The 16785-nt window shown below is 36.6% G+C and overlaps 2 protein-coding genes across 2 annotated transcripts in view; both read left to right on the forward strand.

Moving 5' to 3' along the window:
• LOC109080990 (caskin-2-like) overlaps positions 1-8233 on the forward strand; it is a 39211-nt gene extending 30978 nt beyond the window's left edge. Inside the window, exons 9-14 of the mRNA XM_042732078.1 lie at positions 697-867; positions 2847-2983; positions 3719-3797; positions 4816-6438; positions 7431-7587; positions 7712-8233. Coding sequence (XP_042588012.1) covers positions 697-867; positions 2847-2983; positions 3719-3797; positions 4816-6438; positions 7431-7587; positions 7712-7787 — 2243 coding nt within the window. The 3' untranslated portion in view covers positions 7788-8233. The remainder of the gene's footprint in view (positions 1-696; positions 868-2846; positions 2984-3718; positions 3798-4815; positions 6439-7430; positions 7588-7711) is intronic.
• A 3090-nt stretch (positions 8234-11323) lies between these two features.
• Positions 11324-16536, forward strand: LOC109081007 (nanos homolog 3-like). The gene is made up of 2 exons (XM_042732079.1): positions 11324-12246; positions 15230-16536. Exons 1-2 carry the CDS (start codon positions 12189-12191, stop codon positions 15664-15666), a joined length of 495 nt encoding a protein of 164 aa, XP_042588013.1. The 5' UTR covers positions 11324-12188; the 3' UTR covers positions 15667-16536.
• The last annotated feature ends 249 nt before the right edge of the window (positions 16537-16785 follow it).

Here is a 16785-nt window from a genome sequence, read left to right on the forward strand (position 1 = left end):
TGATGTCATGTTCTAGTTTCACCTTTTTATTTTATTATTTATTTAATAAATTAAATATTTACACTGCCATTTAAAAGTTTGGGCTTGGTAAAAAAAATTTTTTTCCACACAGCCTCATTCAGTGTGCATTTATTTGATCAAAAATAAACTAAAAACAGTAATAGTGTCGTGTATTATTTGTTTTTATTTTAAATGTTTTTTTTTTTTTTATTTTTTTTGTTTTATTTTATTCCTGTTATGCCAAAGTTTAATTTTCAGCAGTCATTTCTCCAATCTTCAGAGTCACAAGATCCTTTAAAACATTCTAATATGTTTATTTGGTGCTAAAAAAAAACTAAACAAAAAAGCATTTCTAATTATTATCAGTGTTGAAAATATTTGTGCTGCTTAATATTTTGTGGAAATCTTTATACATATTTTTCTAGATACTCCAATTAACAGAAATCTCTAAAGAATAGCATTTATTTGAAATGGATCTCTTTTGCATCATCATAAATGGCTTTTACTGTCCTTTTTGATCAATTTAATGCTTCCTTGCTACATACAAGAAAAAAAAATTTACTGACCCCAAACTTTCATAAATGTCCATTAGTTTATATCATTTAGAGCATGTCCCTAATGGAAACATCTTTCTTAAGGATGATGTTTCATTTATGTCCATGGTGCCTCATTTGTGTTTCCATATTGTGTCCATAGGGGGCATTCTCTCCCTGCAGGCCTCACTACCCATCCAGAGACATCACATTCTGTCCAGAGCCCTGTCCTCACACACTTCTCATCACACCTCTCACACTGACGACTCCTACACCTTATACTCATCCACCCATCCTGTACTGACTCACCACAATGGGCTGGATCAGCACCCAGGTAGTGTGAGAGAATTAGACTCTTTAGGGTGAATTCAAAGCACGTACACCTACAAACTTACAATCTCACTTCAAGAGCCCATCCAAGTATCTGTGGAAGCAAAAAACTCCTCTATCCCTCACCACGTGAGCAACATAAACTCTACTTTAATCCATCGTAGCTACATGTAGAGTTTTCCGAAGTCCAAGGTCATGTAATTCTTGGTGAAAAGTTTATTTTGATATGCATTAGCCGTAAGGGACATGATATACTCACGACAAAGTACATTTCCGTTTTTCACTTTGGGAGATAACGTTTGAAATGCCTTAACAGCAGTTTACTACAGTTTTCCCACGCTGCTGAGAGCACAATTTCGATGAATATGTAAATTTTGTTTTCCTCTTTATAAGAAAACAAGCACACAGCAAAAATGAGAGGGGTGAGAAAACAAGTTCAGAAAGCACCTGATTATAGTGGCATAGATATTATTACACCAGCTCTGTAATTCTGCACTCCATGCAAGTCCTGTTTATGTACAGTATATAGCACTTTATACAATAAATTGGTTTAAAGCAAGCAGCTTTACAGTATTAGAGGATTAATTCGCTTAAAGAATGAAAATTTCCTGACAATTTAGTTACCCACATGTCATCCAAGATGTTAATGTCTTTCTTCAGTTGAAAATAAATATTTTGAGGTTTTTGAGAAAAACATTCTATGGTTTTTCTCCATATGGTGGACTTCAATGGCAGCGGGTTGAAGGTCCAAGTTGCAGTATCAGTGCAGCTTCAAAGGGCTCTACACTATCCCAGCCGAGGAATAAGGGTCTTATCTAGAAAAACTGTCATTTTCTTAAAAAATAAATAAAAATAAAAAAATTGTACAAGTGTGTACTTTGAACCACAAATCTCGCGCATTACATAGTCACGTTAGAAAGGTCACGTGTGAGGTTGACTGACATACCAATCCAGTGTTTACAAAGCAAATGTGCAAAGAAAGTCAAACACTGTTTCCAAAAAAGGTATACCAACAGTGTTGGAGGATTTTGAAGTTGGAGTAGAAAATGACTGTTTTTCGCCCTACCTTAACTTTTTGAACCGAAGTACACAGATGAAGTAATAAATGTGTGTGATATATAAAGTGTTTTTATATTATCTGTGGTGTTGTGGACGCGTATCGGAGATACTCCAAAACGAGCATTTGTGTTTAAAATGTATATACCTTTTTGTTTTTTGTTTTTAGAAAATCACAGATTGTTTCACTAGGTAAGACAATATGATAGGCTAAACCGAGGAAATGAACCTATTACAGTACGTAATCGCCACGGACCATTGGTAGTTTGAAGGGGTTTATCAACTGGAGCAAACTTTTCTGGAAAGTTCGGATAGGCAAGTTGTCGAGCTCCAAACAAACTTAGTTTTGTTCTGATTTTGTAAGAAATTACACCATACCAGTTCTTTCTTCGATTTCGCTTTAAGTATATCTGGACTCCCAGAGTTTCCCTCCCTGGCCCTTTAAAGTGTTTGTGTTTGCTAGTTGCGATTCCCGCCAGTCCCAGTGCTCTGTGTAAGCCAGCTAGTCCCAAAGACCCAGACGATATATGGGTCCTCAGGACCTCTCTTAATGGTAAGAGTTGTCCGTTTCCCCAGGCCCCTGTTTTCTCATCCCCACGGCTGTCCCAAAGCCTGCACACCAGTGACTTTTTCTCTCAATTTTTCCAGCTGTTTCACAGGGCTCCTGTTCACTTAGACTATATTTGTTCTAAGTTCGTCAGCCTACCATTAGCTTGCCATTCACAATGTTTAATTCGCACTAGCCCTCCTCAATGTTCCCTTGTGCTCCTTCACGTTCCCCTTGTCTAGTTCAGAGATCATAGCTACTAAATTCTTTACCCCATTTGTTGCCCAGTGTGTAGTAAAGCAGTCGTTTTTAACAGGCAGTGTTTCACCAACTGTTTTCCTTTTCTTTCTCTTGTCTTTGTTTATTCCTCTTTCTTTCAGCAGGTGACAGGAACAGTGTGGGCAGTGCAGGCAGCATGGGCAGCAGTCGCAGTGCTGGCAGTGGACAGAGCACTGAGGGAAACTTTCCACACAATGGACCCAATCAGTTACCTTTTGCTGTCCAGGACACCACCAAGGTGGGCTTCAGTCTCACACATCCAATGTTAAGCTGACCCAGAAAAAAGTTGTGCTGCTTAACATTTTTTTTTTTTTTTTTTTTTTTGAAAACCGTGATTATATATTTTTTAAGGATTCTTTGATAAATAGATACTTCAAAAGTACATTATTTTAAATACAAATCTTTTGTAAAATGTATAAATATCTTAACTGTCACTTTTTATCAATATAATGCGTTCTTGCTGAATAAAAGTATTCACTTTTTAAGGGGAAAAAAAATAAAAAGAAAGGGGAAAAAAGCAACTTTCTGACCCCCAAATTTGGCCAAAAGGTCCAGCACATAGAAAAGAATTTTGCTCAGCAGGAACAGTAATTAGAGCTCATATAGCCATCACACTGGTATTGCCTAATTGCATAACACAATAGACTCTGCTTTTTATATGCAGCTGAGTGTACGGTTACTCATACTGCAGCATTTATTTAAACTACCATAGAGAACCTAATGCTGATCTCATGCTGTGAGAGTTACCCCCAATATTCTCAGTGATGGAGTCTGTAAACCTCTGTGACAGGGAGTCTTACATGTGAAATTAAAGAGATATTATGTTCTTGCTGATAATTATAATTAATATTCATATGTAGTAATTAGACTCTCTGTGTGAAGTCTATCACACGCAGTAATAGTGTCTCTAAGCTATTTCTGCCAGACAGCTGTTGAGTTAAATGTGACAGTGCTGTGGTTTTCTCACATGCAGCTGCCTCCCTCTGCTGGAGAACTGGTGGAACACTGCAGTCAGGCCCCTGACCCCACAAAACAGACGGACCCTCATTCAGGTCAGAACCTCTGCTGTTATGTATGAATTTCATTTATTTTCTGAATGTCTTAAAATTTATTGTTGTTTAATTTATTTCAACATTTTAATTATTTAATAATATCCACCAATATACATCAGTAGATGGTACTTGGCTTAATAGCAAATATTAAACATCTTAAGTGTGCCTCAAGTATCCAGATACATTTACAAGCCTCTGTATATTAAAGTGTAAAAGCAGTCATTGAAAGTTCAATGCTCTCAAATTAAAAAGCCTCATGCACTGTCCTTCAGATAACTTATATAATTTTTTAAATATCCTTGAGCATGTCCACTTGTTGGGTCTTTTCCATGAATAGGACATTCAGAGAATTATTTAATACAAATATCACCTCAGACATGTGTATTCATTAGTTTTATTCATCTTAAAAAAACAGCCATGTATTTCATAAATCTACTACAGTTTAAAGGGAGAAAAAGGTTCCTTCCCAAGGCAGCATAAAATACCTGCTATTTTAATCTATTTTAAATGTAATTTATTTCTGTAATGGCAAAGCTGAAATTTCAGCAGCAATTACTCCAGTCTTCAGTTTCAGAAATCTGTCTGTTGTGTGGATTTGTCATTGAAGAATTTATTTAGAACTTTTCTTAAGAAATGTCTTATTATTATCAATGTTCAAAAGAACTGTGCTGCTTAATATTTTTGTAGAAACTGTAATACATTTTGAATGAAAAAACATTATTTATTTGAAATAAAAATCTTTTGTGACATAACAAATGTCTTGACTGTTACTTTTGAGCAATTTAATGCAAACTTGCTGCATTAAGGCATTGATTTCTTCTTAAAAAAAAAAAAAAAAAAAATTACTGACCAAACATTTGTTGTACATAAATAGTTTGCACAAATGCATTTAAATGGTACTGTGGATTCAAGCCTAGGTCCTAAATTTTAATTAATGCCCATGTACACAAGATTCCAAAACCGCATTTCTGTTTCCAAAGTATTTGGATTTCCTAAATAACATATTGTTTATCTACAGGCCATCAGAAGAAGCTGATGCTTGCTGTTAAGAAGCTCAGTGACATCCAGAAGGCTCGTAAGAACCAGGCCGAGGGGCAGGCATTGCTACAGTGCAGGAGAGCTCCTCCCGCCCTCGAGCTGGTGGCCATCGAGCATCACAACAGCTCTGAATGCCCCTCGTCTCCTCTATCACCAAAGATGCTCACCTTCCAGGACAGCGAGTTGAGCGTTGAGCTAAAGAATGCCATGGCTCGCAGCGGACTCGGTGGAGGCCAAGATGGTTTCGGAAACATGGATGGAACATCCATGCGTCTTAGTCAAGAAAGCATCGGTACACGGTCAGGAGGGTCAGGACGGTCACAAGAACATCCAATGGCATCGGTAACCCCTAACAGCTGCACACAAGAGAGCCTAGGCAGCATGGACAACAGTCCCAGCAAGGAATCTCAGGATAGAAGTCAAATATCACCTGTAAAAATGGTGCCAGTGTTGCCGCTACAGCATCATCACCCCTCATCTGGCAGTCCAGTAAGGACGTCACCCATAGCTACTAGTAAAATAGCATGTTTCGAATATCCACCCATCCTCACCAAACCTAGATTGGTGGTTTCTCCCTCTCAGCCCCATCATGGATCACCTCATCAGAGGGGCTTCAACTACCTGCAGCATCAAAACTGCAATGCCAATGTGGAAAGCCCAAGTCCAATCAGAGCTCCGCAGCCAAACGGGGAGCCATCTCTGTCCAAAAAGTGCACTCAGAGTCTTTCACGCTATGCTATGTCGGATGGAGAGAATGAAGAAGATGACATCTCGGCCCCAACAACAACCACCGCTAATGTGGCGTCTTATGCCACACTCACTCGCAAGCCCGGCCGCAGTCAACCATCTTACAGTTCCAGTGAGCGCCAAGTGGGCCGCAGTCATTCCTTTGCCATACGTGCCAAGAGGAAAGGTCCTCCTCCTCCCCCTCCAAAACGACTAAGCTCTGCCCCAAGTGGGGTTGAAATGGAGAGTGCAGGAAGTGTCAGAAGCTTTGCAGCCAGGCTGAAGAACAATACAGGAAGCCCAAACAAGGCATGTAACAGCCCTGTTTTTAAAGCCATGTCTCCAGCCATCTCGCCAAAAAATATGGAAAACCGTAGGAGGACTGCTAGTGAATCTTCAACGTATGAAACAAAGCATGGTGGAGAAAATCCTGCTGGTGTAAACATCAGCCCTCTGAGGAGCAAACAAAGTTCAACATCCTCACAGGAGAGCATACCTTTCGCAGAAGAGGGCAAAGTTACCATCAAACAAAGGACCAAAATAGCATATGCTAAGATAGAGTCCGAGGCCGCTGTTGAAATTCTGAAGCCAGTGCAATCTATCAAATCATCCCTAGAGGTGCCGGAGATTAACTTAAAGGAATCAGACACAGTCAAAAGGAGACACAAGCCAAAAGAACTGCAGATGAAGGGTCAGGGCAGCAGCACGCAAATAGGAAATGAGAGGGCCGCTGAGACCGAGATGGTCTCGCAATGCATGCAGAATAGTGGACTGACAAAAAATCCTTGTAAATCTGGCCTTTCTCCGAAACCAGGATCTCCACATAAACCTCCCACCCCTTCTAAGCCCACATGCCATTCTTCTGCAGCAAACTCAGGTACTGCAATGTGTTAAGGCTATTATTTAAAATAGGAAAAAGCTCTGTATATTTTTTTTTAAATGTGAGTTTGAAGATTGTATCAGACAAGGATTTCTATTTAAAAAATATATATATTTTACAGTTTATTTATTGAATTTATTTACATTTATTTCAAACAAATACTGTACTTAACTACTTCCAAGCATACACTTCCATTCAAAAGTTTGGGGTCAGTATGATTTGATTTGATTTTTATTATTATTATTTTTTTATTAATTTTAAGCAAGGATTCATTCAATTGATTAAAATTGATAGTAAAGACATTATAATGTTACAAAAGATTTAATTTAAAATAAATTCCATTCTTGAAGTTTCTATCCATTTAAATAATTATGAAAAATACTTCACATTTTACACAAAAACATTAAGCAGCACAGCTGTTTTTAACATTAATAATAATAATAATAATAATATTACTTGAGCACCAAAACAGCATATTAGAATGATTTCTGAAGGATCATGTGACACTGAAGACTGAAGTAATAATGCTGAAAATTCAGCGTTGCCATCTCAATAATGATTTTATTTCGATCAATAAATGCAGCCTTGGTGAGCATAAGAGACCCCACACTTTTGAACAGTAGTATAGTTATGAATGTGTAGGTCTTATAGGCTCATTTACAGCATAATTGTGTTAATGCCTGAAAACAAGATGCTTCGAGTGCATGTTAGAGATATCTTTATATTTGTCATTCTCAGCTTTAAATATTATTTCCTCCAATATTATTTCCATGGATCTGAAAATTGGTCTTTATATGCATGATATGATTTGAATAATGTAGAGGAGGTGTGATCACACATTAGAAGCATTTAAAGATGTTCCGCTTAATCTGTCTTTATTTACAGCTGTAAATGTCAAATATAATTTTTTTTATATATATATATATAATAATATATAATTTTATATAATAATTTATATAAAAATAATTTTCACTGTTCACCAAACAAAGCAGCTCAAGGTCAGTCTGTACTGGCAGGAAAGCCACAGGCTGTGACGGAAGGCCAGAACGTGCTGGTCCACAAACGACTTGAGCAAACCAGCACGTCTCTCGAGGCAGCACTTAAAGTTGTGGAGAAGAAGTTGGCTCAGGAAGATCCAGCAGACAGGTAACACCAACCACTTATGTTTGTAACTGTCCTTTTTTTCATATGGACTCATTCATTTCTGTGACTCTTGTGCACTTTTACCATCTTAATTTACAGTATGCATTATGTATCTTTTATTGTACAGATTTATTTCTGCATGTACTGTACACTGGCAGGATGGCCAGTACTTGACTGAAAGAGACCTTTCTCTAACTGTTTGATGTGAACTACATTGTTCAAAAGAATTGTATATGTAAAAACTGTGAGAAGACCATCCTGTTCTTGCATGCTTTCTTTTTGTAAGCAACAATCTGGAATTACAGGTTTTGTGTTACGTGGCATAATGATATTTTAATGGACAACAGCACTGTTGGTGCTACCGTATCATTTAAATGAGCACGGTGTACTTTATTTCCCAAGTTCATTCCTTACTGCAGTGCTTTGTGTGGCATTGCGCTACGTTGCTTTGCCTGAGTGGGGCCACCAGTACCATACAATAATTAAAATAGGCCTCTAATTCAATTATTTGAACTACTTGAAGTATTATGTTTAATAAAAACGTCACAAGATCAATCCTCAAGTTACTCATGTCAAAGTGGCTTTAACATTTGTTTTATTATATAGTATCAGATCACTGAAGCTGTCATTTGAACTCATGGGATAGAAATTATTTTTGATCAGAAGCACCCGGGAGGGAGAGAAGTGCAGAAAAAGAAGAAAGTGTTCAGCCGTTGAGCCAGCTGTCCTGACATTTGGTGTAGTCACAGATCTCCTCTGGGTTGAACCACAGGTTGATCTCGGTGTTGGCACTTTCGACAGAATCACTGCCGTGAATGATGTTCCTGAAGTGAAAGCAATTTAATATTAGCAAAAACAATTGCGGATAAATATGTACCAGACAAAGATAGTTTGGGGTTGGTAAGGATTTTTAATGTTTTTGAAAGAAGTCTTTTAATGCTCACCAAGGCTTGCTTGCTTTATTTATTATATAAAAAAATAAATGGTAAATATGTAATATTGTGTATAATATATATATATATATATATATATATATATATATATATATATATATATAATATATATATATATATATATATAACCTGTGATACGTTTTTCAGGATCCTTTGATGAATAAAACGCTAAATAGTACAGCATATATATATATATATATATATAAAATTTAACATTCAGACAATTATTTTGCATTATTTACACAAGAAATGTATTCATTTTTTAGGCTCTTCTTTATAAAGCATATGCTGTTTAAAACGCAGTCATCAAAATGGTATTTTAGAATACAATGTAAGATCTTACCGGACAACCTGAACACAAAAGTCACCTCGGATAGTCCCAGGATTGGAGTCAATGGGATTAGTCTCGCCGAGCATTACTCTGCCGGTTTATATAACGTTAAAACCCTCCCACACCTAAAAATATATCACAGAAATAACATAAGTCACCTTCATAAAATGAATGAAGAATATTTATTAGCATTAAGCCAGAAATTTTATTAAATTCAAAGTGCCCTAGAGTCGCACTGTGGGGAAAATAATATAAATAAGTTTACCATGGCAACCAAAGGGCCAGAGGACATGAAACTGAGAAGCCCTGGGAAGAAAGCCAGATCCTTCAGGTCACAGTAGTGCTGTCTCAGAAGATCCTCATCGGCCTGCATTGAAGACAAGCATACAAAACATGAGCAAATTAGCCTGCAAAGATTTGAGAATTAAAATGCAGGTGACTTGACACCCTAGAGGGCACTCAATGAAACACTATTATGCCATGGTGGACTTTTAAGTGCCTTTGGTGGAATTTATCAATTTAAGCACTTTTCAGAATAGCTACTTCATGTTGGTGACTATGCTCTCGCTTACAAAGTGGATTCACACCCATAATATTTCCTCGTAACAACATCACAAAATGCCAGTAGTTACAACAGAATTAGAATTCAAGCCACTTGACACCCTAGAGGGCACTCAGTGAAACATCATTATGCCATGGAGGACCTTTAAATGCCTTTGATTGAATTTGTCCATTTAAAATAGCTACTGCATGTTGGTGTCATTGCTCTCACTTACAAAGTGGATGCACACCCATAATATTTCCCCCTAACAACATCACAAAACGCAAGTAGTTACAGCATACTTAGAATTCATGTGACTTGACACCCTAGAGGGCACTCAATGAAACACTATTATGCCATGGTGGACTTTTAAATGCATTTGGTGGAATTTGTCCATTTAAAATAGCTACTGCATGTTGTTGTCTTTGCACTTGCTTACAAAGTGGATTCACATCCATAATATTTCATCCTAACAACATCACAAAATGCCAGTAGTTACAACAGAATTAGAATTCAAGCCACTTGACACTTTAGAGGGCGCTCAATGAAACTCTATTATGCCATGGTGGACCTTTAAATGCCTTTGGTGGAATTTGTACAATTAAAATAGCTACTGCATGTTGGTGTCTTTGCTCTCGCTGACAAATTGTATCCACATCCATAATATTTACCCCTGACAACATCAAAAAATGCCAGTATTTATAGCAGACTTAGAATTCATGCCAGTTGACACCATAGAGGACATTCAAATAAAAACTGTTATGCCATGGTGGACTTTTAAATGCCTTTGGTGGAATTTATCAATTTAAGCACTTTTCAGAATAGTTACTTCATGTTGGTGTCTATGCTCTCGCTTACAAAGTGGATTCAGATCCATAATATTTCCTCCTAACAACATCACAAAATGCCAGTAGTTACAGCATACTTAGAATTCATGCGACCTGACTCACTAGAGGGCACTCAAAGAAACACTGTTATGCCATGGTGGACCTTTTAGATTAGAGGATGCAGAAAGTGTTATAAATGACTTGTATACATATACAAATAATTTGTAACAGGTAAAAAAAAAGGTCTACAAATGATATGTAACACATTTACAAATGATTAATAGTTTACACTTTAGATTAGGGGATGCAGAAAGCTTTGTAAATTATTTATTCATGGGTTTACACATTATCTATAACAGGTGTTGAACACTTTGTAGTGTGTACTGCAGTGTAAGTGCTGACTGGTGAGGGTACAGACAGCTGTCTTTTTTGACACACATGGAGTCTTTAACTCTGTGCACCTGATGTGAGCTTCAGTGGAAGGTAAAAGTGGTTCAGAGGTTCACTTCATCACTAGATCCACACACTCCACACAGAACACAAGTCTGTGCTGATGAGTGAAAGGATTTAACACAAGCCGCTGGAATCACCTGACTAAGCCATTTATAAATGTTTATCCACTTCAAAACAAATGAATTACTCTTCTTAAAAATAGTGCTTTAGCATACCTGCATGTTTGTGCTTTTGAACACAGACCAGCTTACAACTTTGTCAATAAATCATATACTGATCATTTACTAATGGTTTGTTCATCATTTGTTCTTGATTAACAATTGTTTATTGAGATAATTATACAAAACAATTTTGACATAAATACTTCAGTGATTTATAAGTGATAATAATGTATCAACTAATAACTTATAAATCATCTACTAATGATCGGTTTAATTTATTTCATGATTTTAACTTTTTTTTTAAGATAACTTACAACACCTTTGTAAATTGTTAGCATACCACTCATTAATCATTTATGAACGTATAATCATGTTTTGTAAATGATTAGTTCATCATTAACTAATAATTTATAAATGACTTATAACGGGACGTTATTATAAAGTGTTACCGATTTACATATGTTTCTGTTATGTTGGTTTTGTAGTGTTACCGTTGTGGTGAAGAGTAGAGCCTGTGGTTAGGTTGAGGATGGACAGCAAAACTTAAAAGCCATACTTCATGTAGTTTGACTATTTGCATGCAAATATTGTGAGTCTTTTTGATAATTTCATTAGTGCATACCAGTGTGCTGTTGCTAATTAGCACTAAACTATAAAGGTCTGAATGGATGTGATGAGTAGGGTAGGATCATGGAAGAGGCTTGGCTCCCATGGCTCTCAGCCCCGCCCCACTTGCCATAAATTTTTTTAAGCTCATATTTCCTCAAATGTTTTGAATATTCTTAACTTATCAGGTTTTACAGTGCAGGTATTTTCTCCTGTGTATTAGAAAGACTTACCTGTTACCCGAGTGGGGTTTTTTTCTCCTTTGTATTATAGATTTACCTGTTACTCCAGTGTTTTTTTTTCTTGTGTTTTATAAAGACTTACATTTTACTCCAGCGATACTCCTGTGTCTGAGGATAGTTATCTGTGTACTCTTTAACTTTTGTGTTTTCTGCTTACCTACTGGCCTGTACTCATCTCTGTTTATCATCAATAAACCTGCATCATTCTCTAACTCCATCTTCAGTGTGTCATTACAGAAATCTGCTAGTGCCGGCAGCAGCAACTGAATAATGACAAATGATTGTGCATAATACTTGGCCCCCTCTCTCTAAATTTTGGCCCCACTGTGGCCCCTGCGTTTAAAAACTGAAGTGAATTAATTTCAGTACAGATCCCATAGGAAGTTGCGCTTGTGTGACTGAACGAATCACTCCCCGAGACGACTCGTTCGTTTCGAGTCACATAAAAGACTCTGAAACTAAAACGACTGAGGGTTCTGTCGCGAACGCCATGCCTTTTTCTCTTCTCCGCCATATACTGTCGGCTCATGTATCTTTGGAGTCTAGAAATCCCAAGTAGGGCTCGCTGCAGCCTGCGGTGGACATCCAACCCCGCCCACATCCAAGTGTGACGTCAGAAGTCACGCCCATCCCCGACACAACCCCGCCCACGTCCAAGTGTGAAGTAAACGAAAGCCACGCCCATATCAAATACGTCTCCTCATGTGATTTCCCTATCCCCGTGCCTGGAAACCCGGAAGTATGTTGAAGCAATTTATGGAAGTTTATGGGATCTAAATAAAATAATATTGTCCTTCGTTTTACTAATACACGTTTTCTTATTTTTGTAAAGGATGTCTAGGCTAAAATGGCACAACTTAAATCTAATATATATTTAATATGTCTAATATACGGAGCTGATTTCGTCATCATAACAGCTCCTAAAACGCTTATGTTGATTAAAGTAGGCTAATTGTCAATTAAAACTTTTAAACCTTACCTTGTTCATTTATGTAATGAGATAAATTCACATTTATTAAAAAACAATTTTGACCTACCCAAGGCAAAATTGAAATGCATCAAATTTAAGTACATATGTGTGAGAGGGATGAAGTGTGTGTGTCTGAGTGGGTGAGATGAGTGTTATGTGTGGGGGGAAGGGTATAAAAAAATATTGCACATTGATTCATAATTGATTTTATGTTGTAAGACTTGTGCCTTCTATCTATCTATCTATCTATCTGTATGTATTTGTGTGTGTGTGTGTGTGTACGCATGCATGCCACGAATACATACATACATATATACATACATGTGTGGATAGATAGACCCCCCCCAACATAAAAACAGTCATCTTTGTGTCCACCCCCAAAACACACACACCACACACACACACACACACACACATATATAAGTATATTTGTTGCTAGCAATAACGTGCCTGTGTGAAGTTGAAATTAAAAATACTGTTGTTTATGCACATGCACACAAATGACGCACACGTTCTTAAAGTTGTCAACGTTTGGTAAAGACCAAAGATATTTTTTTTTACTTACCGAGTCGGCAAACAACAGCTTCTTTTTTAGCGGTTGGCAAACAATACAAATTATCTTCTTATTGATGCTTCTTTCTGTTTCAAAATGATTGAAAATGATATTTTGACATGGGCGTAGTCTGTGAGGTCACACTTGGATGTGGGCCGGGTTGGATGTCCACCGCAGGCTGTATTTTTCTGTTTGTTTACTTATTCATATATATTCATATAATTCTCTTTATTCAGAAGTTAATTAGATTTTCTCTCCCCTGGCTGTTCTCGGTGTTCCCTTTATTTTTAGTTTTATTTTATTGTTGTTGTGATATATTGTAACGTGTTATTTGAGTGTTAAATAGCTAATAAAAAAAAATAAAATAAAAAAAAAAACCTAAAATACATTGAAAATTAAACCCTTAATCACTGTTTGGGGTCATTTTGACCCCACTGGACTTTTCCTTCATTTTTTAAAAGTGTTACCTTCATCTCAGGGGCATGAAACTCTGTGACTTTTCCTAAATAATCTAACTGAACATGCACAAAAAAAACTAGGCTTGATTTGGTTGTTCTAAAGGTGTGTAAAAAAAAATTTACCATTTAAGGTGTTTGGGGTCAAAATGACCCCACATTGAAAATGAATGGGAAAATGAAAAAAATGACTTTTTTTAAATTTTGTTTGTCAAAAAAATAAAAGTAAATCAATTTATAAATCTGAAAATTTCTACATATAAACCTAGGTCTGGTCCTAGAGCATAAATAAAAAAGTAGAACGAACTTTCTATCTCATATACACACACACACACACGAAAAACACAAATGTATGTGACTGCAACAGAGAGCATTTTTACATAAATTGACAAATAGAATAAACAAAACTGGCATAAATCTAAAAAAAATTACATTTAAATCAAGGTCTGGTCCTAGAGCATAAACACAAAGTGGAACGAGCTTTCTATCTCATATACACACACACACACACAAACACACACACACACGTGACTGCAACAGAGAGCATTTTTATAGAAATTGGCAAATAAAATCAGCTAAACTGGCATAAATCTAAAAAAAAATTACATTTAAATCAAGGTCTGGTCCTAGAGCATAAACACAAAGTGGAACGAACTTTCTATCTCATACACACACACACAAACAAACACACACAAACACACAAATGTATGTGACTGCAACAGAGAGCATTTTTATAGAAATTGGCAAATAAAATCAACTAAACTGGCATAAATCTGAAAAATGTCACATATGCAACATGGAACAAGCATGTTCCATACTTGTTGATAAATAATTTTCTGAAATAAATAGTATGTGATTACAGTCATGTCATAGTGGTGACTTGTAATGTTTCTGCAAATGTATGTATTATAATTTGCAAAAGCAGATCATTCAAAATATATCAGACAGCAACAACAAACTCTAACTTTGACAAAAATACAGATTTTTTATGTATTTCAAAATGTTTAAATATATATTCACAAAATATATATATGATAAAGTTGTGAGGAGAAGTTGAAGCGTCAAGAAAAATGAAGTCTCTATGGACCTCTATTGGACACATGTGGTCATTGCACTTTAATTCCTTAACTAGAAGAAAAAAAGTTTTTCGACTAACCTCCAGATGGCAGTATTCTATCCCTAACACATAGAGCAATGTCCAAAAACTATTTAGATTTAATTAAGATCATCATTTAAGTGATTTTTTCTTTAAAAAATCATATTTCATGGGCCAATTTTTGGCCTTGTTATGTAATTGTGCAGTAAAAAGGTTAAAAAACTTCAAAATTTCCACTAAAACACAGCGAAAATGTATAGTTGAGAAGTAAATAAAAAAAAATGATATATGGTTTTCCATATAAAAGATGTATATTTCCTTATGCAATCGCTCTTTAAATGTTTGGGGTCAATCTGACCCCAAACATCTTAAGTGTTATCCTTTTTTAACAGTGATAAAAAAATTTAATAAATGTATTTTAATAAATGTATTAAAAAAAAAAAAAAAAAATGTCCACCTCAGGACTTTCAGCCCTGGAAGGATTACATGGGACTGGCGGACATTATAAGAGACATGCAGCGGCCAGCAGAGCAGCCAGACGCGGCCGATGACACCGCCGCCGCGTTCCTGAAGTCTCCAGGCGGCCCGACGCGAAGGTACGGGACCCTGTCGACGGATAAAAGAGACCCGGAACGCGGCAAGAGCACCAGCAGCAGCCCTTCCGAGAAGTTATGCGGCTTCTGCAAACGTAACGGAGAGAGCGAAGCCGTGTTCACCTCACACGACTTAAAGGACCACGCCGGAGCAGTGATATGCCCGTACTTGAACCAGTACGTCTGTCCCATATGCGGAGCCACCGGGGCCAAAGCGCACACCATGAGATTCTGCCCACTGAAGGACAAAACCTACAGCTCCGTGTACGTGAAATCAACATGGAGAACCGGACGTTTCTGAGCCGTAGAAGATCTGGCCGAGGTTGCACGCTTTTTTATCTCGTGTGCACTGTGGCGTTGTTTTTCACTCTTTTCGTTTTGTCTTTAAACAAACTTATAGACTCGCTACAGGTACAACTTTTGTGATACTCTTGGTACTCTTTTCATGTTAATATGATGTTTAATATTAGATGGTTTTTCTCTTTAAAGCTGCCTATATTTCAATAGGCTAACAACCTCAATCTTCCGTTTTTATTTTGAGGAACATGATGATCAGGTTTTGTTCACGTGGCATCATGTAGTTTATGTACAAATGTTTAAAATTATGATGGTTTACTTGGACAAAAAAAGAAAAGAAAATGAACAATAGAAACATGTTCAGTAGGCTACTCTTTTGGAAACCTATGTGTACATATCAGCACTTCAACTGAAACTGGTTCAGTTTGACTTTTTATTTATTTATTTATTTATTTTTTGTCTAGTTTTACAAAACACGATTTTACAGAATCAAACGCGCACAGCAACAACCAGAAAGAGTCATTTATTTATGCAGAATGTGTTTGGAACTGAAATTTGTACAGCTTTATGGCTGGAGCTTTGATGACAGGTTGCTAAGGTTACGACCCTTCACAGAACTAGATGTTTGCTTGAACCTCCAAAGAAAAGTGTTAACTTTGGCTTACTAAAACAGTGCCACTCTGTGCAAGTTGTGCCTTTGCTTTTAGATATGGACTTCAAACAAGTATAACTGAACAGTTGTGAACAAGTGCCTGCTATCTGAACTGAAATTATATTTAAAAATATATAAAAAAAATTGTTTCTTTTGTCTACATGTTTTTTTCCCTTTCTGTCCACTATATGATGCAGTAAAATACATTCAGAATTTGTTGCCATTATGCTTATATTTCTGAGTGTGGAGCGGAGGTTTTCTGCCTTGTTGCCCAAATCAGATCATCCTGTGTGCATCCATCACTAACTGACTGCAAGAAAACTTCAACATTATGATGGTTTATGGTCAAAAGGGTTCTTTACTGTTTTATTTAATATAAAAAGCTTAACAGTGTAAACCACAAAATCAGAATTGTTCAAGTAATTGAATTACATAAAATGTAAATTTAGACAGAAACATTTTTTTGAGTGT

Source organism: Cyprinus carpio, chromosome B10 (genome assembly GCF_018340385.1).
Source record: "Cyprinus carpio isolate SPL01 chromosome B10, ASM1834038v1, whole genome shotgun sequence".
NCBI lineage: Eukaryota > Metazoa > Chordata > Actinopteri > Cypriniformes > Cyprinidae > Cyprinus > Cyprinus carpio.

What these genes read in the sequence shown, in the direction of transcription:
- LOC109081007 (XM_042732079.1), top strand. Translation starts at nt 12,189, where the DNA reads ATGCCTTTTTCTCTTCTCCGCCATATACTGTCGGCTCATGTATCTTTG. An exon ending in TGTATCTTTGGAGTCTAGAA is followed by an intron (nt 12,247 to 15,229) that starts ATCCCAAGTAGG and finishes AAAAATGTCCAC; the next exon opens with CTCAGGACTTTCAGCCCTGG.